The 25,440-nt window shown below is 36.4% G+C and overlaps 1 protein-coding gene across 14 annotated transcripts in view; it reads right to left on the bottom strand.

The window, feature by feature from the left end:
• The window catches only part of myo18ab (myosin XVIIIA b), a 249,946-nt gene that overhangs the window by 60,078 nt on the left and 164,428 nt on the right, over nt 1–25,440 (bottom strand). For all 14 annotated transcript variants that reach the window (XM_063031923.1, XM_063031926.1, XM_063031928.1 and 11 more), the window contains 11 exons: nt 25,308–25,417; nt 22,170–22,235; nt 15,481–15,609; nt 15,169–15,312; nt 13,868–13,957; nt 12,116–12,235; nt 10,281–10,392; nt 9,742–9,869; nt 6,085–6,239; nt 3,965–4,088; nt 1,459–1,659 (listed from right to left, as the gene is read on the bottom strand). In XM_063031923.1, coding sequence (XP_062887993.1) covers nt 1,459–1,659; nt 3,965–4,088; nt 6,085–6,239; nt 9,742–9,869; nt 10,281–10,392; nt 12,116–12,235; nt 13,868–13,957; nt 15,169–15,312; nt 15,481–15,609; nt 22,170–22,235; nt 25,308–25,417 — 1,379 coding nt within the window. The remainder of the gene's footprint in view (nt 1–1,458; nt 1,660–3,964; nt 4,089–6,084; nt 6,240–9,741; nt 9,870–10,280; nt 10,393–12,115; nt 12,236–13,867; nt 13,958–15,168; nt 15,313–15,480; nt 15,610–22,169; nt 22,236–25,307; nt 25,418–25,440) is intronic.

Below are 25,440 nucleotides of genomic sequence, written 5' to 3'. Positions count from 1 at the left end.
AAAAAAAAGGGTATTTATGGGAGAGTGGCAAGGATGAAGCCGTGGCTTAAAAAAAAGCATATCCTTACATATAAAGACTTAGCTTAGAAGAGACTGTAAAGATGTAGAAGAAGGTCTTGTAATCGAATGAGACCAAAGTTGAACACTTTGGCCTCAACACCAAGCAGTACGACATAAATCAAATATTGTGCATTAACCAGGTAACACCATCCCTACTGTAAAGTATGGTGGTAACGTCATGCTATGAGGATGCTTTTCAGCAGCAACGACTAAAAATCTGGTCAGGGTTGAAGGGAAGATGAATGCTGTTAAAAACAGAGAGATTTTGGATAAAATCCTGCCAGAAAGCTTAAACTGGGAAGGAAGTTTTTTCTTTCAGCAGGACAATGACCCAAAGCACACTGCCAGAGCATCCATAGAGTGGCTTCAAATGAAGGAAACTGATGTCATTGAATGGCACAGTCAGAGTCCTGACATTAACTTGTTCGAACATCTCTAGCAAGACATTAAGATTGCTGTCCACCACCACTCCCCACCTATCCTGACACAGCTTGAGCAATTTTGCAAGGAGGAATAGAAAAATCTTGCTCCATCACATTGTGCAAAGTTAATCGAGGCTTATCCCAAAAAGACTATAGGCGGTAGTAGCTGCGAGAGATGGTTCAAATAAGTACTGAGCAAAGGGGAATGAATACTTTTGAACTGTTGACATTTCAGTTTTTGATATTTTAGTCTTTCATGCTTTACAATTTTCCCTGTTTTTTGGGGTCTACTGTGAAATAAAGGTGCATGTAATTCACAAATAAAAATTCTCAGTTAAATTGATCAAAATCTCTGGTTGTAATACTTCTTTATGTGAACTGAAACTGTTTGCAAGGCCAGAGTGCGTTGCCTAAATAAATTTAAATTAGTTTGAATTGGTGGCACTGAGTTGCTGTTACAAATTGTTGTAGTTCTCCTGGTGAATTTACTCCCTCAATGCTGCTGTTTCGGGAATTCCAAGACATAGAGCTGGCAAAATTGAAAGATCAGCAATATACTGTATTTTCAAATCAGGATGGCATAGAAACTGGAGATAGTCTTCCAGTGCACCTGAAGCCCTTATCCTTCTTAAGGGTAACCTAGGTAAGAAACAGCAGTGCATTTTGTCAGTTGTTGAATTGAAACAATTGTTGCATTTTCACTCTTTCCTATGCATTGGGCAATATTTCATACAATCACTGGCCAAACAAATAGCTTCTTCTGTTTCTATATCTCCTCTATACTTATGCGGCTCTGAAACCTGCTAAAATTGCATACATACAGTAGATAGACCGTATTCTCTAAATTTGTACACCATAGCTTCATATATCATTTAAAAGCACAGCATATTTGCTTCCAACTTCTAAGTGTTCAATTCTACTAGTTACTGTGCTTTCAAAATTGCACCAAGTTGTTCATATATGAAAATTATTCTACCTGTTCTAGCATCTGAATTGTTCCAGCTTGTTCATCCAGCTCCTCCTCCTGGTCCTTAACTTTAGCCTCCAACTCACGAACCTGCTTCTTCACTTTAGCGAGCGAAGCCTCATCCTTAGATTCTTGAGAAGATAGATCTTGCAGTTCTACGTCTAATCGCTCTGCCCTCTGGGTTACAGTGATAATCTCAGAATCTTTATCCTAGCAGTCAATGTAAAGAGAAACAAAAATCAACAATTAAGCAGTCATAGTTAAAACAATAGCAGTAAATGAGTTGTTTTGCTATGATACAGTGGATATAGACACCATAATCTCAGAGCAAAATCTGTGTAATTTAAAATATAGTACTTAACTCCAAATAATTATTTTTATTAGTCAAATGACCTTTGTTGATAAATATGAAAACACAGCCTGTAGCTCATTAAAGTGCAATTGTATCCTGGTTTGAGCAATATAAACTGCCGATTTAACTTCTGTGATTTCATAATAAAGGAGAGAATGAAACATGTGAAACACCATGAAATATTGCATCCTTGTGTAACACAGATTACAGAATTTTCATAAAAATTAATGTTTGATTTATAATATTTCTATGTGACAAAATAAGCCATCATGAGGATACTGGTTTGACAAGTAGCTCCATTAAGTGTTTTAAATGTTCAAGTCTAAGAGTAGCAGCAATAATAGCATGTATATTTATTTTGTGACTTAAAGGTAGCAAGACACCACACTGCACATTTTCAAACCACCTATATCATCAGAGTAGGCAAGTGCTTGTCAAGCATGTGATCGACAGTTTGGTTAAACAGCTACATTCTAAGGAGCATCACAAAGGAGAGAAAGGTAATGTGGTGGAAAGATAGAGAGATTTAGAGAGAATTCCAACAACCTTGATAGATGAAGCATGGAGAGCAATTAGACTCAAGATTTACCAAGGTACTAGAATTGAAGGCTTGCAAAGAAACAGAAGAAACAAGAAATGGCCAAGAACATTTTAAAGCACTGATATTGCCAGATTGGAAACCACTGTAGGCAAAGGTACAGTACAGCATGAATTAGGATTTGGCATGTAGTGTTTTAGAAATTGGACTTAGTGAGGGTTGAGCAAAGGAAGGTATCAAGAAGTATACAGTACTTAAACAGTATTTACATTAAAGACCAGTAGTGGTGGCACAGTACAGATGGATGTCATCGGTATACCTATGGAAACTTATATGGTCTTTTTAGATGGTTTGACTGAGGAGCACCAAATAGATGTGAATTGGGTAGAAATTGAGGATGGATATTTGAGGTCCACCAGAGATGGAAGTGCTAGAGTAGAACCTTCAACAGATTCCACCAGAGAGAATGTTAGTAACCAGAGGACACTGGCAAGGAAAAAAAAACAGTAATTCTTGTTTACAGTGAGCTATGCAACAAGCTGATACAAGACTTTTAAAAGAGTTTGACGTATCGTAGAAAATAAAAAAATTGTAAGGCTGTGTAGAAAGATGGGGAGTGTGGCAAATTAGATAGCTATTTCAAAGAGCTGGTGCAGATATGATTTGTTAAATGGTTTCCTTCTTTGTATGATTCTGCTGGAAAGAACTTTAATTTAGGCGCTACATATTTCAATTTTATAACATTTGGAAACTTGTTCAATTAGAAAGTATAATAAATGCAATCTTTGCAGGCAGTGCCTTGGTATCAAAGATAAATTACTTCCGCTTCATTTTTGTGGGCTTGGAGGTAGCTAATGAGACCAATTTAGAAACGGCAAATACTTCTGTAAATGAGGATAGTAATGGCTGATATCAGTTTGTGATGGTATCTATTCCTACTGCTAATTACACAGGGTCTCTGTGTGATTCCCACCATCAGCTTCAGATTCTTAATACCATCACAAATGCTACTTCTCCTCTTTGCTCATGGATCAGAGATTCACAGGAGTTGGTGGGAATGGGGCATTTTTTCAAAATGGTCAAGAGCACATCTTTTTCTCTTTCTTCCAGGTAAGTTCATCCTATAATAGAGCTCATTTCCATTTGAGGAGTCTGGTGTTATACGATTGAATAATGTGCCCTGCCCCAATGTAGCTGACTAAGTATTTCTAGCTTCTATTTCAAACCTGAGAATGTTGGTTGATAAGAGGTAAATTACATTGATTCAATTGTCCTTCCATTGATTTTGGTGGATTTTGCAGATAAGTCATTAGTGGTATTTTTTTTATGCCTTGAGATGTTAGGTAACCTGGATTTCAAATCAATTAGAGCAAGGATCACTGTTGCCTGGTAAACCTACAAATTTACAGATGCTTAAGTCTTGTTAAACAGTATAGCAAAGCTATTAACAATACATTATACAAGCAATGACCCATCTTTAAACATTCAATTAACATATCCAAGAAGCATTGAGAAAAAGGAACATTATAGAAGATTTGATTTATGTCACTGGTCTATTCAATGTTATTTTCAAATCCTGCTCAACTCCAACAAATTTGATTTCTTATGGTTATGATGTTACATACATCCAGCTGTTGCTTTAGACTGAATATCTCTGCTATAAAACTATCTCTTTCTCTGCTCAGTTTCTCTTTCTGAATCTTCTCTCTTTGAGCTTCATCTTGAGCTTGCAATAACTCACTGTCAAACCTGAAATAAGAAAGTTTAAAAAAAAATTAGAACAAAAAGTAGTATTGCAAATTACAGTTGGTGATGAGTTATTACACGAGACAATTCCCAAGGTGTTATAAAATCAATTTTCTTCCATACATTTAAAATTCCTTAGATGTGAGACACTTTATTTTGAACACTACACTGTTAACTACACAGATATTGATACAAAGCCACCGCCTAAATATTATCATGTCACTTCTCATCATGATCTGTACATGTATTGCTATCCCTTCTTCACTATTGATTCAACATCATACAACTCTCAACGTAGCATCAGCTAATACAATTACCCTTACCATAACAATATGCAATAGTTCTAGAAACTAGCACACCACTAGCTTCCAAGGGCAATCAGTACTGACCTTGGCAACAATGCATACATACCCAAAATGAATGAAAAAAATCCAAGGATTTTATATCTCACATAATATTCAAGTACAATGTCTACGCTTCGATTTGTAGGAAGCTGAAATGGCCTCACAATTTAATACACTGAATTAAACTTTAAAAAGTACTTAGTATCCTTTAAGGTAATATTCAAATTATCATATTAAAAATATGCACACCGCTGCAACTCTACTTGAGTTTATGCACCAGAAAATCTGAATGAGAATGATCTGTTCACAAATGCTAATATATGGTCATCCCAATTCCCTTACAAAATTGCTACTCAAAATCTTATCCTTGACCCCTCTTCCATACAAATTTCCAATCCACCACTCGAAATCTCCAGGACTTTCAGGTTTCCTAAGGTTTTAACCATCCTTTCTCACATCTACTGAATTGTATTTCTAAATCAGGTTTTTGCTAGTCCAACACCTCTGAAAGGAAATAAACAAATAATATTTCTGGTTAATTTGCCAGTGGTATCTTTCTTTAGTCTCCATAGCTTTTCACACCATCAAGTATATCTCCTCCCATGTCCAGCCCCAAGACTTCTTTCATTTGATTCCACTTCAAAAATACATCTATACTTCAAATATATTATATATAGCAAATCATTCATTGCTAACTGTTACCCAATCTCCAAAATATCCATCCGTCAGTCTTCCCCCATCATTTCTGCTGTTCCTTGATGAATTAATCTGAAAGTTAGCTTCAAACATGAGTGTTTGTACAGATTGTAATCTACTGCTCTGTCAACCTCACCATCTCAGTGATGTGAAATACCTTGCCCATATCATTCTTATGAGCTGCCATTTCTTTCAGTTTAACAATAGCAAAAATAAAAAAATCCCTATAATGTTTAGATTTAACTTAAGTGAATTCATGTTCCAATCTATGAATGCAACTTAAATGATTTCAGGTTCTTCTGGTTCTTGCTACATGACGTGTGTACATTATTCTAGGCACTGCACCACAGGAAAGACATACAGTATATTCTTGAATACAGGGAATTGTAGAATTATCAAAATGGAATCAAGATTGGATGGTGGCAGAGGATTGTATTCCATGCAAAATAAAAATTAAAGGGGTGAAATGATAGAGCTGATCAAGAGAATTTCGTTTCCTGATAATGAAAGAATGTTAAACAATTCTAAATGAGGTCCAACATTTTTAACCAGATAATTGTTGCACAGAAGCTGTTAGAACTATGAAAAATCTCCTACAAGAAGCAGTAGATTTAGCTCATTTAATGCCAATACAATTTGAATTTTTTTTGTCTAACAAGGGAAAGAGACTGCTGGATGATGTTCGTGAAAATTAGCTTATGACATTGAATAGCCAGCTCCTACTCCAAATTAGAAAAGCTATTACATTATCGTAAAACTGCACAATTCTGAAAGGTTATTTCATTGTTTCACAAATGCTTAATATGCAGTATTACTGCCCCATGAACACCATTACCAGCAACTCATCACCATTTATAAATCATGTAGATTTAAATTAAGATATATGAGATCAAACAGCCTATGGCAAGCAAATAAAGGAGATTACGTTCTCACAATTTAAGGTTTGTGAATTTACTCACTTTCGTTGTTTCTTTTCTAATTCATGGTTACGTCCTTGTTGACCCTCAAGGTGAAGCTTTGTATCTTGCAATTCCGCTGTAAGTCGCTGGGATTTTTTCTTCAGTTGTTGAATGCTACGCTGCATTTCCTCATTATCAGCTTGCAAGTCTGCAACCTGAAAGCACCACAGCAAGTATGAAATATTAATGTTTGTACATGTGCCACCAAATTATTCAAAATATTTTGGGCCTTCAAGACTTTGTTCATACAAAATACTAGAGGAACACAGCAGGTCATGCAGCACTTATGGAAATGAATAAGCAGGCGGCATTTCAGGCCAAGACCCTTCATCAGGACTGGAGAGGAAGGGGGGAAGATGCCAGAATAAGGAGGGGGTGAGGGAACATAATAAAAGCTAGAAGGCAACAGGTGAAGCCAATTGAGTGGGGAAAGGGGATAAAGTAAGATGCTAGGAGGTTGTAGGTGAAAAAGATAAAGGGCTAGAGAAGAAGAAATGTGATAGAAAAGGAGAGAGTATCATGGGAGAAAGGGAAGGAGGAGGGCTAACGGGGGAGGTGATAATCATGTGAGGAGAGATGGTACAAGGGGAGCTAGAGTGAAGAACTGAAGAAGTGGAATGGGGAAAACGGGAAAAATTATCAGAAGTTGGAGAAATCGATGTTCATGCCATCAGCCTAGAGACCACCTAGACAGAATATGAGGTGTTGCTCCTCCAACCAGAGAGTAGCTTTATCATGACAGAAGAGGAAGCTATGGATCGATATGTCAGAATGGAAATAGGAATGGAAATTTAAATGGTTGGCAACTGCAAAATCCTGCTTTTTGCAAATGGAGCAATGGTGCTCAACAAAATAGCTCCCCAATCTACATTGGATTTCACCAATGTAGAGAAAGATTTTTGTGGATGGAGCAAAGGTTCTCAACAAAGCAATCCACCTCCTCCAGTCATCCATTTCTTCAACTTATGGTAATTTTTTCCCTGCACCATCCCTCTTCTTCAATTCCCCAACTCTGGCCCTCCTCTTGCCTCTCCTCACCTGCCTTTCACCTTCCCCTGATGCATCTCCTCCTTCCCATTTTCCCATGGTCCACTCTCCTCTCCTATCAGATTCCTTCTTCTCCAGCTCTACCTTTCCCACTATTACCTCCCAACTTCTTACTTCATCCCCCACCCCCTACCTAGTTTCATCTATCATCTTCAAGCTTGTAATCTTATTCTAGCATCTTTCCCTTTCCATTCTAGTTCAGATGAAGGGTCTTGGCTCAAAAAGTTGACTGTTTAATCATTACCATAGATGCTGTCTGTCCTGCTGAGTTCCTCTAGCATTTTGTGCATGTTGCTCAGGACTTCCAGCTTCTGCAGACTCTCATGTTTAAAACTTCATTCATATTGATTTTTAAAAAGCTGCAGAAGTTTCAGCTGCTAATTTTGGAATACCATTCACACATTGTATAGTCAGTGATACAGAAACTTGCATTACTTTAAATATATTGATTTAACTAAGTAAGATATGAAAGTAAATAGGAGCAGCAAATCATTAGCATTAAATATATTTATACCGAAAACAGTTTTAGATGTTTTAAAATACCGTTGGTCTCTCAATCTGCACCAGGTTTCTAACTGCCTTTAAGAATGTCCAGATAAAATTTATGTATACAGTATTTGATTAAGCTACTCTGGTTATTTAGAAGCAATTTAATATGATACTTTATACTTTATTGTCGCCAAACAATTGATACTAGAACGCACAATCATCACAGCGATATTTGATTCTGCGCTTCCCACTCTCTGGATTACAAATATTAAATACTAAAAATAATAAAAATAGTAAAAATTAGTACATATTAAAAAGTTAAATTATAAATCATAAATAGATAATAGAAAAGTGGAAAGTAAGGTAGTACAAAAAAACCGAGAGGCAGGTCCAGATATTTGGAGGGTACAGCCCAGATCCGGGTCAGGATCCGTTCAGCAGTCTTATCACAGTTGAAAAGAAGCTGTTCCTGATAGATTAACTGCATCTGTATTGTTTATTAAGCCAACCAATGGAGACCTAAATGCTCTATGTATTTAAGAGTTTCATTCAGGATAGATGGAGATACTGTAAGCTTTGTTACTGAGGTAGAAGCAAAAGGTTTCATTGATGGATAAGAAATTGGACTTGAAACTCCATGTACCAAGTGGACTATAAAAGAAATCTGCAGAGTGAAATAATCTCAAGAAGTTATTTTGCTAATGTTCTGAACTGCCATAGTGAAGAATTGTTAACTATATTTCCAATACGTAATTTATGTTGTTAACTAAGTTGAATGATTGGTTGCAGTACAGTGCAGCTATTAATTCAGCAAAACAAGAGTTAACATTCACTTTTAAAACATTTGGGAAGAGAACACTTGTAGGAAGATATTGCAGTGTAATAAATTATTTAGAGTCTGTGAATTGCAAATGGAAGCTTTGTCAGTTCTCCCACTTATGCACAATTCACTTTTCTATATTAACAAGAAACACTTTGCAAATGAACAGAACTGTTTTAAATAGTGGATAGGAAAATTATGAGTAGGCTCTGGAGATTGTCTACTGCCCTGAATCATTTGTCTTTCTCTTGGCATACTCACTTACCTCAAGCATTTGTGATTGGACAATCTCATTAGCCTTCAAATTGAACACAAATGTTTGGAAGACAACAAGGCCTTGAGAGGCCTACCCTATGACTCACTCCTAGAATGTACCTGACAAGCACTGAGATTCACCTTTGACTCTTGTCAAAACTGCAAGTTTTTTTAAAAGGTCTCTGACATTTAAAGACATCACAAAACAATTAAAGCCAAAATAAAACAATTAAAACAAACTTAATGACTAATACACATAGTAAGTATTATATCAAGATTAATAAACAAATATAATAATATACTCCCTTCTTATCTCCTAGCCTACAGGCATAGAATCTCCTGGAGCCTTAGATCTTGCACAAAGTTCAAAGTAAATTTATTATCTAAGTACATACAATATATGTCACCATTTACTGAGATGGCAACATACAGTATATGTATTTTGATATTACATTTTCTTGCAGAGATTTATTTTCTTGTGGGCATTCACAGTAAATTCAGTGCAGTTAATAAAAAAACCACACACAGGCAACTGTTGTGTACATACATCTACTGATATCTAGAAGTTTCACGAGCTGCCTGCAAAATGTCACCATGTATTGCTAGCACCATCTTAAATCAGACCCTAAACACAAACTGAAATTCAATTCTTCAGCATAATGCCAGAGATTCCCAGCAACACTAGGTTCCATTCCCGGACTCATAGTGCTCATCTTTACTCATTAAATTTTAGCTTCACAGCATAAACACGAGCCAGGAACTTCTGTTCACATCGGTAAGCAACTCATTTCCTTTGAAATTAACAGATGGAGCCCACAAGATTCACTCGCATATAAAAGAATCATACTGAAAATAATAAATACAGTTTCCTTTGAGACAAAATTTTAAGAGGCATACAAGCAAGGGGAAGGAAGGAAACCAGTTGCTGAATTTATCAAAGGCACTGAGTGTCAGTGCTCCAAGGTGCTGCATAACTTCTAAGCTTTAATATCCATCTTATAAGTTTGTGGAAATATTTACTTAAGGAATTAATAATCACTTCTCACTTTTCGTTCTATTTGCCTCTTGCTCTGTAATTCAACCTCCAGTTTGTCCTCAAATTCCTGATGCAGTCGTTTTTTGGTGAAATCTATCTCTCTTACTGCACGCTCATATTTCATTCTCCATTCTCCACCTATGGGAAGGAAATACAAGTAATATGCTAACAGTGCAAGGTTTACCATTTTAATTTACATATATGTAAATATCATCCAACATGTCATCAACAAAATTTAGCATTATGCAAATACGGAGGCATTTTTAAGCGAAATCACTACTTCAATAAGAAAAAAGCTACTAGAGAACTTAGATTTGCATTTCAGCTTTCAAATTTTGAAGGCTTTTGAATGGATTCATAAATTCAAAATTCATGATATGCAGAGGAACGTAAACATGTGAAAATAAAATTTGCAATGCATCCATTTTCATTCTTGAGTACCTAGGTAATGTAATGGTGGAAATTATATTTTAACATCCAAGTATGTTGGCTCCTGGCTTTAAAAGAATAATGTCTAACATGCTCAAACAAAGAAAATGAACCACTAACCAGACTCATCATCATCCAAGTCTCCATTTAAATCTGCTGCTTTGATAAGCCGAGCTTCCATCACTTCCATTTCCATTGCATCCATTTGTTTCTTCATTCCATCACATTTAGCCTAAACCAAATGATACTTCAAAAATTACCAGTTCTCAAAATCTATATAATGCATCAGATAACTGAGATTACTTCACAAACTTACATAAATACATATTTTTGATAAAGTCCTAAATTAAAGAAATTATTATTGTCCTTCCTGACTCAGATATGAGATTCTCATCAACTTTCCACTTCACAAAGGGATGAAGGATTTTTGACCCGAAACATAAGCTCTGTTTCTACCACAGGTGCTACCTGATGTTGAGTATTTCCCACATTTTCTGTTTTTATTCGACTCCAAGACTGCCTATTTGCCTTTCTGTAACATAGCTCTTTCGTCCTTGGCACAACTGCTGCAGGCACTCATTTTCCTGTTTTTGTGATTACTCTAACGTTCTCCTACTCACACTCTGTTGCTCAAATCTTGCACAGTCACTCTCACCCATCATCTATGTTGCTCTTGATCTATACAAGTTTCCAATATGAAAATAACATTCATTCTGGCTTTCAAATCCAACCATAACTTTTTCCCCTTTCTATACCTAATCACAATCAAGACATTGATTGTGTACTTTAGGAAGGGTAAGATGAGGGAACACCAGTCCCCATCGAGGGACCAGAAGTGGAAAGGGTGAGCAGTTTCAAGTTCCTATGTGTCAACATCTCTGAGGATCTATCCTCGGCCCAACATATTGATGCAATTACAAAGGCAGCAAGACAGTGGCTCTATTTCATTAAGAGTTTGAGGAGTTTGGTATGTCTCCAAAGAATTTTTACAGATATGCATAGAGAACATTCTAACAGGTTGCATCACTGTCTGGGATGGAGAGACCACTGCACAAGATAAAAAAAAACTGTAAAAAGGTTATAAACACAGCCAGCTCCACCTTGGGCACTAGCCTCCCCAGGATCCAGGAGACCCTCAAAAAGGTGGCATCCATCACCCAAGACATGCCCTCTTCTCATTGCTACTATAAAGGAGGTGGTACAGGAGCCTGACAAAAACACACACACACACACACACACACACAATTTCAGGAACAGCTTCTTCCCCTCTGCCATCAGATTTCTGAATGGACAATGAACCCATGAACAATACTTCAGTATTTTTTACATCTCATATGTACTTCTTATCGCAATTTATAGTTTTCATTATTATATATTGCAATGTACTGCTGCCAAGAAACAACACATTTCACAACATTTGGCAGTGATATTAAACCTGGTTCTGATTCTCTCACAGGCCAGCGAATTTCCAAAGTCTTTACATGTATCCAGTTTTGGCAGCTTACATATCCCCAGTTTTAATTGCACCACCATTGGTAGCTGAATCTTCAGTTACATTGACTTTACCTTAGTAATTCCCCCACAAAGTTTCTTCACTTCTCCAGGTGTCTGCCTTCCTTAAGATATTTCCTAAAGTCAAGTCCATTGACTCAATATTTGAATACCCAAACTTATTTAGGAAGCTTGGTGTTTTATGTATACCTTGAGATACCCAATTATATTCAAAGAGGTCTTTAAATGGAAGATTTTATTCTCAAATTCCCAGGACAAGAAGAAAAAGAATAAACTACTGAAATGCATGCTGGAAGTTAAATACTGGCACCACAACTAACAAATCTATAAACCTCACTGAAAGAATTGGATACTTCCCCCACCCCCCACCCAATTGTGCTACTCAAAAATTTACACTGCAAAAGCTGCCAAAATTTAAAGGGGAAAAATAATTCTTAATTCACCTGTAGCTCTTTCATTTCCTTCTCCAACCGAAGTCTGTCCGCTGTTTCTGTCTCGAGAAGCTGAGATGTTGATTCGCCAGTATTTCTCTCATCTGTTAATTCTGACGTCAGTTCTCCAAGCTATTATTGAAATCAAACAATCAAAACCATTGTCTATATTAGTATTTATTTGTAGCAATAAATATTATTGTAAATTATCAATATGAATTAGAAGGTAAGGAATCAGTATTCTATGCTTAAAATTGTCTTATTCCGAACACCAAATACTAAATACGCAGCAAATTAACATTTCAAATTATAAATCAGAAAATGTCAAGCTAGTTTCAGCTCAATCAAGATTATGTGAACGAGAAAGGAGGACATTTTTCAACATCTTAAGAGGATCTATCCTGGATCAATGCAATCATGAAGAAGGCATGCTAATGGCTCTACTTCATGAGAAGATTTGGTATGTCATCAAACACTCTAGCAAATTTAGAGTCATAGAATCACAGAAGTACTGCACAGAAACAGGCCATTTAGCCCATCTAGTATGTGCCAAACCATTTAAACTATCTAATCCCACTGACCTGCACCAGACCTATAGCCCTCCATACTCCTATCATCGATGTACCTATCCAAACTTCTCAAACATTGAAATCAAGTTCGCACTTGCGAGTTTGTGCTGGCAGCTTGTTCCACACTCTCACAAACCTTGTGTGAAGAAGTTTCCCTTCATGGTCCCCTTAAACTTTTCACCTTTCACCATTAAACCATGACGCCTAGTTCTTCTGCATTCCAAGAAATAAATTCCTAACTTATTCTCTCTTTCCTTATAACTTAGGTCCTCCAGACCCAGCAACATCCTTGTATATTTTTTCTGTACTCTTTCAACCTCATTTATATCTTTCCTGTAGGTAGGTGACCAAAAGTGCACACAATACTCCAAGTTAGGCCTCACCAACGTCTTATGCAACTTCAACAAAACATTCAATCTCCTGTTTTCAATACTTTGATTTATGAAGACCAACGTGCCAAAAGCTTTCTTAACAGCCCTATCCATCTATGATGTCACTTTCAATAAATTATGGACTTGTATTCCCAGATCCCTTTTGTTCCACTGGTTTCTTCAGTGCCCTACCATTCACTGTGTTAGACATAACCTGGTTGGTCGGACCGAAGTGCAACACCTTGCACTTGTCTGCATTAAATTCCATATGCCATTTTTCAGCTCTTTTTTTCCAGCTAGTTCAGACCCCACTGCAAGCCACGATTGCCTCCCGCGCTGTATACTACACCCTCAATCTTTGTGTCATCTGCAAATTTGCTGATCCAGTTAACCACATTATCATCTAGATCATTGATATGGATGATAAACAACTCTCCATATATTTTTGCAGCTTTGAATTGTTTCACATTCAAAAGTCGAGTCAATTTTGAACATAAATCCACTTACTGGAGCAATAAATAGTTTTAATATCTTGCATGATGCTTCAAAAAACCTTGTTTTGATCTATACTGAATTGGTTTTCAGCTAATTTTAAGCAGTCTTCCATCACTGATTATCACAATGATCCATTTAATTCATTAAAATGAATTAACACCTCTTTAATTCTTTAAACCCAACATAGTGGTTAGAAAGCTTTAACATTTAATTTCACTTATGATTTGATGTATTGCATCAAGTAAATTAGGCTAACAATTGTGAAATAATGATTATTTCACAAACTGCCACAACCAGATATACAAAAGAATGCTGAAGTATAACCTTACCCTGCTTTCTAGACGATCATTTGTTAGCCGTAGTTCATTGCGTTCCTTTTCAACCCGTTCTATTTTGCTGCGTAGCTGCTGAATCTCCTCCTAATTTAGTAGACAACATATTTAACAGTAAGAATTCATGCAGCTGAATAACAAAACATAGGCAACATTCTTTAGAACACCTGAGCTTTAAAAATAAATTTTAGAAAAGTTTTGAAAAAGTTGTCCTGTTTTCAGGCAGTAAGTTAATTTTAACAACCACACTGAATAAGTATAACTTTTTCAATAAATTTTGTTCTGAATCTATTGCCATGAGGAAAATGGCAATAAGAACTGTAACATCAAATTTGACTGCACACATTTTATTAAAATTAGAATTTTCACTTTTCCCCTCTCAGTGAATAGCTGATCAATTTTGATTGTCAGTATGACATTGGATCCCCATTTAGTTCCACTGTAAGGGCATTCAATCCATACTGTTTCATTAGTTTTGTGGCCCACAGATAAGAAACTTGCTTGTAACGAAAGGGCACACAGAAGCGAGATATACCAGTAACAATGTCGCAGCAACAACATTGCACTCAACATCAGTAAGACAAAGAACTGATTATGGACTTCAGAAAGAGTTAGGTGAGGGAACACACACCGGTCCTCAAAAAGAGGGATCAGAAGTAGGGAGAGTGAGCAACTTCAAGTTCCTGGGTGTCAATATCTCTGAGGACCTAACATGGACCCAAGATATTGTGCAGCTATAAAGCAGACAAGACAGTGGCTCTATTTCATTAGGGAGTTTGAGGAGACTTGGTATGTCACCAAAATCAACTCACAAATTTCTACAGATGCACCGTGGAGAGCATTCTAAATGGCTGCATCACCGACTGGTATGGGCATTGAGGAGGTGGGGAAGGAACTACTGTACAGGACCAAAGTTAGCTGCAGAGTGTTTTAAACTTAGCCAGCTCTATCATGGGCACCAGCCTCCTCCGTGTCCAGGACATCTTCAAGAAACAGTGCCTCAGAAATGTGGCGTCCATCTCATCAAGGTCCCCCAACACCCAGGCCATGCCCTCTTCTCATTGATACCATCAGGAAGACACACACTCAATGATTCAGGAGCAACTTCTTCCCTTCTGCCATCCAATTTCTGAATGGACAAATGCCGGATGATATTAAACCTGATTCTGATTCCCATTACATTCAAAGACAAGTGGAGGAAGAGTAAAAAAAGCAATGTGTGTGTACGCTCAAACACACTTCATGTATGGGTTAGCAAAAATATAATGTGAAAATTTGAAACAATTTAAAATGCTTACATCTTTGCCTCTTATTTGCTCTTCTGTTAATTGAACCTCAATTAATGGCCGAACTGTAGTGAATAGTTTCCACCACGGCCAGTTCTTTACTCCTTTGTTTTTTTTAATGTTTTTCTGGATGCAACGAATAGCTAGATCTTGAATCTGAAAAGAAATATATTAAATGAGCATTAATCATTTGATGGGCATAAACTTTAGATTGATTTAAAGAAAAAAACTTTTTGCAACCTCATTACAATCTGGACCAAATGAATACAAATAAAAGTTTGTTCATTTCATATTTGGTTTCTGAAGCTGTTGTTGACTTTCTACCTTTCTCTTCTTGAAATACTGCCGTGCAAGGTATCCTCTACAAGCTGCCTGAAAAAGAGTGATATTCCTTCTGGTCTGTTCATCCCTTTGTTCTTCCAATTTAACAAGAGTTCCTGCTCTAAAAAACACCTAGGACATATCAAAAAGGAAAATACAAATTAATTATATATCTGATACACAATTATAAGATTGGTAAGCCAAGATGTTTAGCTATACATTGTTTCATAAGTTAAAACTTTATTGACAATTTCTCCCAACAATTTGAAAAGCTTTTATTTAAACAAAACCATGATACTCACTAGTTCCAAAACAGTGTAATGTTATTGCCCTTCCGGAAGTTAGGGCTTGAATTTCCACCATTAACAGCACTCTTTTCTTACAGTTCTGATCTCAGGGAATAGCCCTTAAAATGTACAGCTCAATATACCCAGTGCATGAATCAGAAAAAGGTTCCTGAAGTGTAAGCTTTTGCAGGAAAATATCGGGGAGGGGCCTGTAGGAGAATGAGTGCCTTCCCGCTATGATTGCCTACACTTTTGAGAGCATTTCAAAGCGGCCAAATGCACATTCAAGTGTGAATGCAAAAGTCACATTAAATAGCAGAAAGACCCTCAAAGTTCTCCACTTCCACTGAGCTAAAAGATTTGGATCGTAATGTAACAGTAACCAGTGAAGAGCCATCTGTCAATTGTATCAGCGAAGATAGCCTCCAAGGCTCCTGAAACAATGTTTTTGGAAGTAAGGGTGATCTTGACTTTGATTCAGAACAATACAAGATAAGATAGATGAGTGAGAACTATTATTTGGAAATCAATGGAAATGAATAGATTCTGTAAAAATATTAAATATGAGTAAACTCATATCAATTACCTTAACTGGACTTTTGAAAGGGTATCAATTCTATATTGCATATCAAAATCAGAAGCAGCAATTTCACAGTACATGGGAACTGGGAGCTGATGAGATGAGGGCTGGGCCATGATTACACTGCTTTTACTTAACTGCTGTCAACCCTGTGCACTATTTCTTAGCCTCTACAATATGTAATATATATAAAATACAGATCAAATTGCTTACAGCACTTCTTAGTTATTACAAGATTTAATACTTTAATAGGACGATGGAGGGAGCTTTGACCAAATAAAAGAAACTTAGATATTGTATATTCATTTACAGGCACTACATTGCGCAGCACATGAAGTCACAGGCCTGGAACTGCAAATATCAGAAACAAATCATAAATTAAAATAAAAACATGAAATGCTATGAAAACTCAACAGGTAAGACAACACCTTTGGGAGAAAGTAATTAGTTAATATTTTCAGGTTACAGACTAGAACAGCTGTTCTCTCTTTGCAAATGTTATGTGAGCATTTCCAGCATTTGCAACTCTGTTTCAAACTTCAAGGATCTACACAATGCTTTGCTTTAATTGTTACCTTATTAACATCAGTATTTCCCCAATTTATGAATAATGACATAACATTATTTGATGAAACATACAAGCACGACCCCCACCGGGTGGTAACAGATCGAATTTCTTTATTGATGCAGAATGCCCAGGAAATGGTTCTCATTATATTCCTCTTCAGGAAAAATACAGTTTCAGTCATGGATCACTGAAATATCCAATTCCGCAAGTTTGAATTTCAAGACTAGAATATATAACCTGCTTATACACAAGGGTAAATTTCTCTACTTATGAACTAATTTTGGGCAGTGACACTAAGTTTGCTATATTATTTTGCAGGTTTAGACCGCATGGGAAATTTTACAACAGTGCCACTTTAACCTATGAACAGTTAGCACAAATGTCAGAAGTTCAAACCACTAACTACATTCTTTCAACCGTGAGGAAACAATACAAACAATATAAATGGCAAACTCAGCAACAAAATGACAAAATTAACAACAAATATTGAAAGAGAAAAAGGTATTCCTGACTTCGAATTATTACCAAAGATACTAAAAGTTAATATTTTTTGCTAATTAATTCTGCTCCATGTTGCACAGTTTATAGGAGCTGATTTACAGCAACTGAAAACAAAGGATAAAAAGAACTAAACATAGCAACAGAATTCCTTCTCTCCTTCTCCATACATTTTCTAGATTATCTGAATGATTTATGAGCTTGATTTTTATTTTGAGCTATCTGTATGATGCTATGATTTTGCCATTTCTAATAATTCTTTATTTTTTCGCATGCATTTTTTTGGCTCTTTCTCCTAAATTATTAATTGGTATTTTTAGCCACATTGTCAGAGAAGTGCATTATGCTTGTTGGTGTAAATGTTTCCCTTACAATTTTGGAACCTTTTAGTTAAGTTCAGAGGCATGGATGAAAGGACAGACAAACAGAACATAGAACAATACAGCACAGTACAGGGTCTTCAGCCCACAATGTTATGCAACCCTTCAACATACTCCAAGATCCATCTAACCCTTTCCTCCCCTATAGCCTTTCATTTTTCTTTCACCCACATCTCCACGTCTCTTAAATATCCCCAATGTATCTGCCTCCACCACCACCCCTGGCAGGGCAATCCATTCACCTACCACTCTCCATGTTTAAAAAAAATACCTCTGACATCCCCCCCCCCCCCATACTTTCTACCAAACGCCTTAAAGTTATCCCCCCCACCTTGTAGAAGCTATTTCCACCCTGGGGAAAAAAGTCTCAACTGTCCATTCCATCCAAGCCTTTTTATCTTGTACAGTTCTTATAAAGTCACCTCTCATCCTCCTTTTAAACTCACTCAGCCTATCCTCAAACGACATACCTTAATCCAGGCAGAATCCTGATAAATCTCCACTGCATCATCCCTACATCTTCCACATCCTTCATATAATGAGGCAACCAGAATTGAAACAGTACTCCAAGTATTTTCTAACCAATTTTACAGAGCCACAACATTACTTTGCAACTCTTGAACTCAATGCCCTGACTAATAAAGCCCAATGCAGCATACACTTTCTTAACCACCTTATCAACTTGTGCAGCAATGTTGAGGGATCTTTGGATGTGGATCCCAAGATACCTCTGTCCATTCACAATGTTAAAAACCTTGCTATTTACCCTTTATTCTGCCTTCAAGTTCGACTTCCAAAAGTGAATCACTTCACAACTTTTCCAGATTGAACTCCATCTGCCACTCCTCAGCCCAGTACTGCATCCTGTCAATGTCTCATTCTAACCTATGGTAACCTTCTATACTAACTACAACACCACCAACTTTTGTGTCATCTGCAAAATTACTAATCCATCCTTTCACCTCCTCAGCCAAGTCATTTATAAAATCACAAAGTGCAGACATCCCAGAACACCACTGATCATCAACTTCCAATCACAATACGCTCCATCAGCTACCATCTTATGCCTTCTGTTGGCATGAATTAACTGAATGGGCAAAAGTTATAGTTCAATTTAGGACTGTATATCAAAGGCAGTTAAGTCCAAGTCCGAAGAAACTGAGAAACATGGAGTAGTTTAAAAATCCTACTAATTGACTAGTAAGGACACCTGAACATTGGCCTTTGTCCAAATGAGTCTAAAATATAATGGAAAGGAAATTATTCCTTATTTGTATGATGATTGGATTGGACCCCAGCTGTTTTCAGTTCATTTTCAAAAGTTCATTTTGTAAATGCTGAACCATTTGAAGCAGATCCAGCATTTACAGTGATGCACAAGGAAATCAGTCATCCAACTAAATAATTGATAAGTACTTCAATTCCATTTGACCATGAGGCCAAGGTACGAATCAGTCATCTGATTGAAATAAATAATCCAGAGAAGGTTCCTTTCTCAAAGCTCCCACCATTCTATAATCAAAGTTGTAACACAAATACAAACGTTTGTACATATACAACCACAGTATTTTGGTTAACATTGTAAGAAATCAGTTTCTGATATCACTAATATTTTGAATGGCTTGGGTACTATCATGCACAAAAACACAAATAAAATCTGTTCATTCAATCAGTCTGGTGATAAAGCCCATTAATATTTCTTGCTTTTGACATTCAGAATATGTCTCTAGTCTTCTGAAAGACATAGGATACTGCAATAGGTACAATTTAGCAATGTAACATTTGAAACCACTGAAATAAGACATGCAGTTTAGATAAAATAGCTTGCTTTCCATATTGCACTGTCTGGCTTGAATATCGTGTAGACAGCTGGGACGCAACATCCATAGTTGGCCCCAACCAGCGGAGGGTCTCATTAGTTTAGATAACCAACAGCACTTGAGGTTCATTAAAGACAACAATTTTGAAAAAAATTATCAAGTATAGGCCTTGACAAATGCAGACTATATTGCTAAAAATCAATTAAACAGATTACAGTCAAAAAGAAAGATAAATTACCATTGTCCCACCTTGTTCTCTTATTTCCAGACTTTTGGATATAAAGATCTATCTCCTGTAATAAAAGCCAATGAACAAGCCTTCCCCTACTCTTCTTTGTAATACTAAGTGCCAACTAACTTTTCATGGTTTATGGACAATGTTGTCTTTCCTCTTTCAAGATTTATGCATTTAAATCTGAGTGAGTGGGATTGTTACTAAATGGTACCATTGTCACGAGTAGCTTTTAAAAGGTCAGGAAACAGAGTAGACAAAAACAAAGAATGTGAATACTTTACAGCAAATGAAGTATGGGAGTTTTAATCCAAATAAGTGTTATCCTTAAACAGAAAGGACTCTCAATGATGGCTAGACACTTTTACTTTGCAATAAAATATTCTCATGTTTAGTTAATTGACTACAAAGACATCAAGATTACAGGCAGTACATGTGGCCATTCTTATTGGAATAAACCTTGCAAAGACGTTTGAAATATCTCCCTAAATGGCTGACACTGCTGATTTATTTTCCCAGTCCAATGCAGCCAATTTTGTGATTCTGTCATCACAATCTAAGTTTAGGACATAACAGTGGTCTGAGACAAATTTACACTCAAAAATCTACAATGCTATGATCACTTCCTAGTATGAGATCATTAACTGTAACATAAACATCCGTTAGTCTCGTGAGACCATGGATCTGCACCTTGGAAGGTTTCCAGGGCGCAGGCCTGAGCAAGGTTATATAGAAGACCGGCAGTTGCCCATGCTGCAAGTCTCCCCTCTCCATGCCACTGATGTTGTCCAAGGGAAGGGCACTAGGGCCAATACAGCCTGGCACCGGTGTTGTTGCAGAGCAATGTGTGGTTAAGTGCCTTGCTCAAGGACACAACACACTGCATCAGCTGAGGCTCGAACTAGAGACCTTCAGATCACTAGACTGATACCTTAACCACTTGGCCAACACAATAATACCAAATTTAACTGTAATAACACCAAATTTAACATAATCTATTCTTTGATTGGTAACTCTATGCATTGTCCAGAAATATCTCCTCTCTCTTACCAATTTGTGTTGCCCAAATTATATGATTATTGTATTACCTTTCTCACATTCTCATTATTTATTGATTTACATTTTGTCCTAAACCCCACCAAGCTCTGCTACTGATACAGTGAGCATAGAAGGTAATAGCTAAAGAAAGAGACATACTGGTACCAGGAGATTATAGTCAGTTAGGAGAATAAGAAAATCTTGTGTGGCAGATCTGTGGAGAGCAGCCCACAACTAGTACTGCTTTAGAGAGCTCACATGAGAATTACACTGGGTAGGAATCCACAGCATGGGTAGAAGCATAAGGGAACAAACCCTGAACTTCACATAAAAAGTTAGACACAGCAAATAAAATGTTATTTCCACTCTTAAGGTGAAAGACAATTCTATGCTAATTGATGTCAAAGCATGGTTTAAATTATTTAAAATATTAAGAATCTAAAACAAACAAAAAAAATCAGCAAGTGCAAATTAATTGGAACTTATATTTGTGCTCACAATTCTTTCCAAGTAAATGAATGGAGGAAATGGGGGATTTGTGTGCTTGAGGAGAATGAATGATCTTTGTAAAAATCTGGTTTAATTTTTAAGACGACTGAAATTCAGATTTCAAAAACTGCAATTAACTCAACTCCACTTGCAACTACTAATGACTTCAGGGAGATTGGCAGACTGCCGGTTTCTTATTACTGAAAATGCAGACATAGTTGAATGATGAGTCATCATAATGAAAAGATTTTTTTGGATAAAAGATTCTTTGTTGCAGAATCAAAAATATGCTTTTCTTTGGTACAAATTAATAAAATGATTAGTATCACTATAATGTCTTAAAACACAAAAATATCCTTTAGTTTTCTTTTACATGTGAAGGACTCTCTGAATGGTACAGTTGTAGGTTAGCCCAGAAAATTTTGTACTTTGCAGAATGTAATAGCATGAAGATAAATCCTTTAAGATCCTAGAATGGGAACAAGGAAAATGACGAAGGCAACAGAGAGAATAGAGGGAGAAAGATACAGATTGAAATGAAATTAACATTGTACTTGAATATACTGAGAGGCACTTCTTCAGATTGAAATTTTACACTACAGTTTTTGTTGGAAAACTTGTGACATAAAAGTCACCAGGTTTACGTTGCTTTGATTACAATAAGAGAACTTAAGTTACTAGAGGAATTTTAGAAATGTACAAAATTATCTTTCTTCCCAAATGGCTATGTTGCATAAACCAGTAACTACTAAACAAGTGACAGCTATTTTTCTATACAATTTATGAATCAAATTACTTACCCGACTAAGGCCCATGTGATAACTGCTCTTCTCTAAATCCAAAGACTCCAGAAGCTCTTCTACAGCCTATAAGGAAATAAAATCTTGAAAATAACTTTTGTTCTATGTTATACTTAATATTTTTCCAAATTTCACTTCATGATATGTCGTGTGATTTTTCTGAGAGAAGTTTACTTTAAAAGAAAGAACAAAGCGAACAAACAACATGGATCCAAATATAAAAATACCACATTTGGGGTTTCTTATGCCTTCTTCAGGATTTGCATTAAATGATCCATGCTGCAGAATTAGAGTTTTTAGAAATGAAATGGCATTTAATTATCAATTCTTAGGAAGTTGTGCTGCCTACACCCCACTTCTAGTAATACTTGCCATCAGACTAAACTGTGATGACAGCAATTAGACTCAAAAACATACTGTTGGAAAAATAAATTATTGTCATCATCATTTAAACATTAAGTTAATTTATCATTCTCATTGATTATTCTGACAATACAAAAATTGCAATTAGACCAATTTTAAACATTTAAGATTTCAGTCTACAGAACAGGTGTAAAACACAATAGTAATATATCAGTACCATTTTCAATAACACGATAGCACTGTTAAATAAACACTAAATAGCTTATGCATAATCATATATTTAAATAAGGTTATATAAACAGTTATACACACTCACATTTGAAACATTTCATATTTAATGCTCTCATGTGCAAAAGGCAACTGCAATAACTGGAACAGTAAGATTATGTGAGATTTCTGCACACGATATTTAAATTTACCAACATGTTGTTTGTGGTTGGTTTAAAATAAATAGAAGATCCAAACACTGCACACTAAAAAGACTTCTGTGTTCATTAGTTGCCACAGTGATCAGTTTATTACGTAGTAAGTGCCTGCCTTATATTGGCATTACCTTTTGTGTATTAATTTTCACAGGCACTATCTGCGAGCTAGTTCAAAACAATTTTCCTCTATTGTTTGAGCGTCAATAAACACATACCATATGAATGAGCATTGTTCAACGTCAATACACGGTGTACCACATGAATGGGCATTGTTAGCTGAACTCTACCACTGCTCTATTTATTTGTTCCGACAATTTTTTAAGACACTTTTTGAAATAAACAGCAAGATATTATTAAATATTACAATATAATTTATGTTATGAAGTTTGTTAAAAAGTCAGGCAATTAGTACGGTCAACTGAGTTCTCTCATTTATATTCTCTTCAGGATCAAAGATGATTTACTTTTGCACTAGTTATGAGACTCGAAAGATGCCAATGCAAGAATTCTTTAAAACGTGGGTTGGCTATTACAACTTTACCATGTGATCTTACATAACAAAGTCACAGACTAATGGCAATGAAGCCCAAGATGATTAAAGACCAAGGTATTCTGTGCTAAACACAGAAACTCTGATCCCAGATACATATGCACAAGTATTATCCTCATTGCCTCCTTTTATGATCTCCCTACTTCTAACTACCGTCCCCTACCTGCCTTCCTCAGTCTCCACACTCCATCTAACTCCCTCCTTCTCAGTTCCCTCCTCCTCCACTTATTTCTTTCACTCCTAGCTCACCTTGCCCACTTGATCCTTCTGCTGCCTTCTCTCTTCAGCTGTTTGCTCCTAACCTTCTTCAGGATTACTCCACAAATATGTAATTCCACAGTCGAGTACAGAATTAAAACTATAGACTTCAATAGAAAATCAATTTTTATTTACCTAATTTGTGAGCAATTTCAAGTTCCTAGGTGTCAATATCTCTGAGGACCTAACCTGGACACAATATATTGATGCAGCTATAAAGAAGGCAAAACAGCTGCTATTATTTCATTCAGAGCTTGAGGAGATTTGGTTTATCAACTAAAACACTCAAAAACTTCTACAAATGTACTATGGAAGAGCATTCTGACTGGCTGCATCACCGTCTGATTGGAGGGGGGGTGGTGGAACTACCGCACAAGATCGAAGTCAGTCACAGAATCTTGTAAAATTAGTCAGCTCCATCATGGCTACTAGCCTCCGTAATATCCAAGACATCTTCAAGGAGCAGAGCCTTAAGAAGGCAGCATCCATCATTAAGGATTCCCACCACCCAGGACATGCCCTCTTCACACTGTTACCATCAGGAAGCAGATATAGAAGCCTGAAGACACATACTCAGCAATTCAGGAACAGCTTCATCTCCCCCCACCATCTGATTTCTAAATGGACATTGTACATTACCTCACTACTTTTTTTTTGCACTACCTATTTTAACTTAACTATTTAATAGACATATATATACTTACTGTAACTCAGTTTTTTTCTCTATATTTATCACGTATTTCATTGTACTGCTGTCATAAAGTTAACAAATTTCATGACATATGCTGGTGATACTAAACCTGATTCCGATTCAAGTTTTCATGGTAATTCAGCTTTATTAAATGCACATAACTACGATTATAACATCGTACTTTTCTTCCCTGGATTATGCAAACTAGACACATGCACTTCCAAGACAGAAATGGATGACAACATTTTAGTTCCATTCAACCTCACATGCTGTTGTACCTTTCAATGAACTATTTCTGATCGTCTCCTTCAGTTACTACACTAACCTTGTATCACCAGATCCTTTAAGCTTGCAAGTTTTAACACTTTGAAAGAACTGCACTTTTACTACCAGGGCAGTAAATTATAAAGCATTGCTACAGAACAGTTAATAGCAGTCACCAATTCACCAGACTGCCATCAGGAAGATGCTACAAGTCCACCACCACCACCAGACTACACATAATCTCCGAAGCTTCTTTCCAGTATCTATCCAGCTTCTCAACATAACTCACTCAGGTGTAATACCTTAACTGTCCTTGCACAACATCTATTAAATGGTATTTTTGCTCTCCTTGTTATGTTGATAATTATTTAGTCTGTCCATATGTTCACATTTACTTAAGTTTGATTATTTACATTTTGACATGTGACCATTCTGCTACTTGTCGATTGCTCATGGCTGCACTATTGTCTTGTATGTTGCTATTATGTTATCTGTTATGGTATTGTCCTGTGTTTTATGCTTGGCACTGAACCACAATCAATACTGATATGTTTCACATACTAGCAATAAAGTGATTCTGAACTCACCCGTTTTTCATCTGTAACAATGTAGTTGCGCCCATGCTTTTTAGTAAGATGTGGTGCAAGGACATCAAAACGCCGTCTGAATTCTGAAAACACCATATGATCTGGGTAGCCTATATGTTGCAAAGAGAAAAAA

Source organism: Mobula hypostoma, chromosome 23 (genome assembly GCF_963921235.1).
Source record: "Mobula hypostoma chromosome 23, sMobHyp1.1, whole genome shotgun sequence".
NCBI classification, from domain to species: Eukaryota; Metazoa; Chordata; class Chondrichthyes; order Myliobatiformes; family Myliobatidae; genus Mobula; species Mobula hypostoma.
This window is presented reverse-complemented; position numbering and strand designations above follow the sequence as displayed.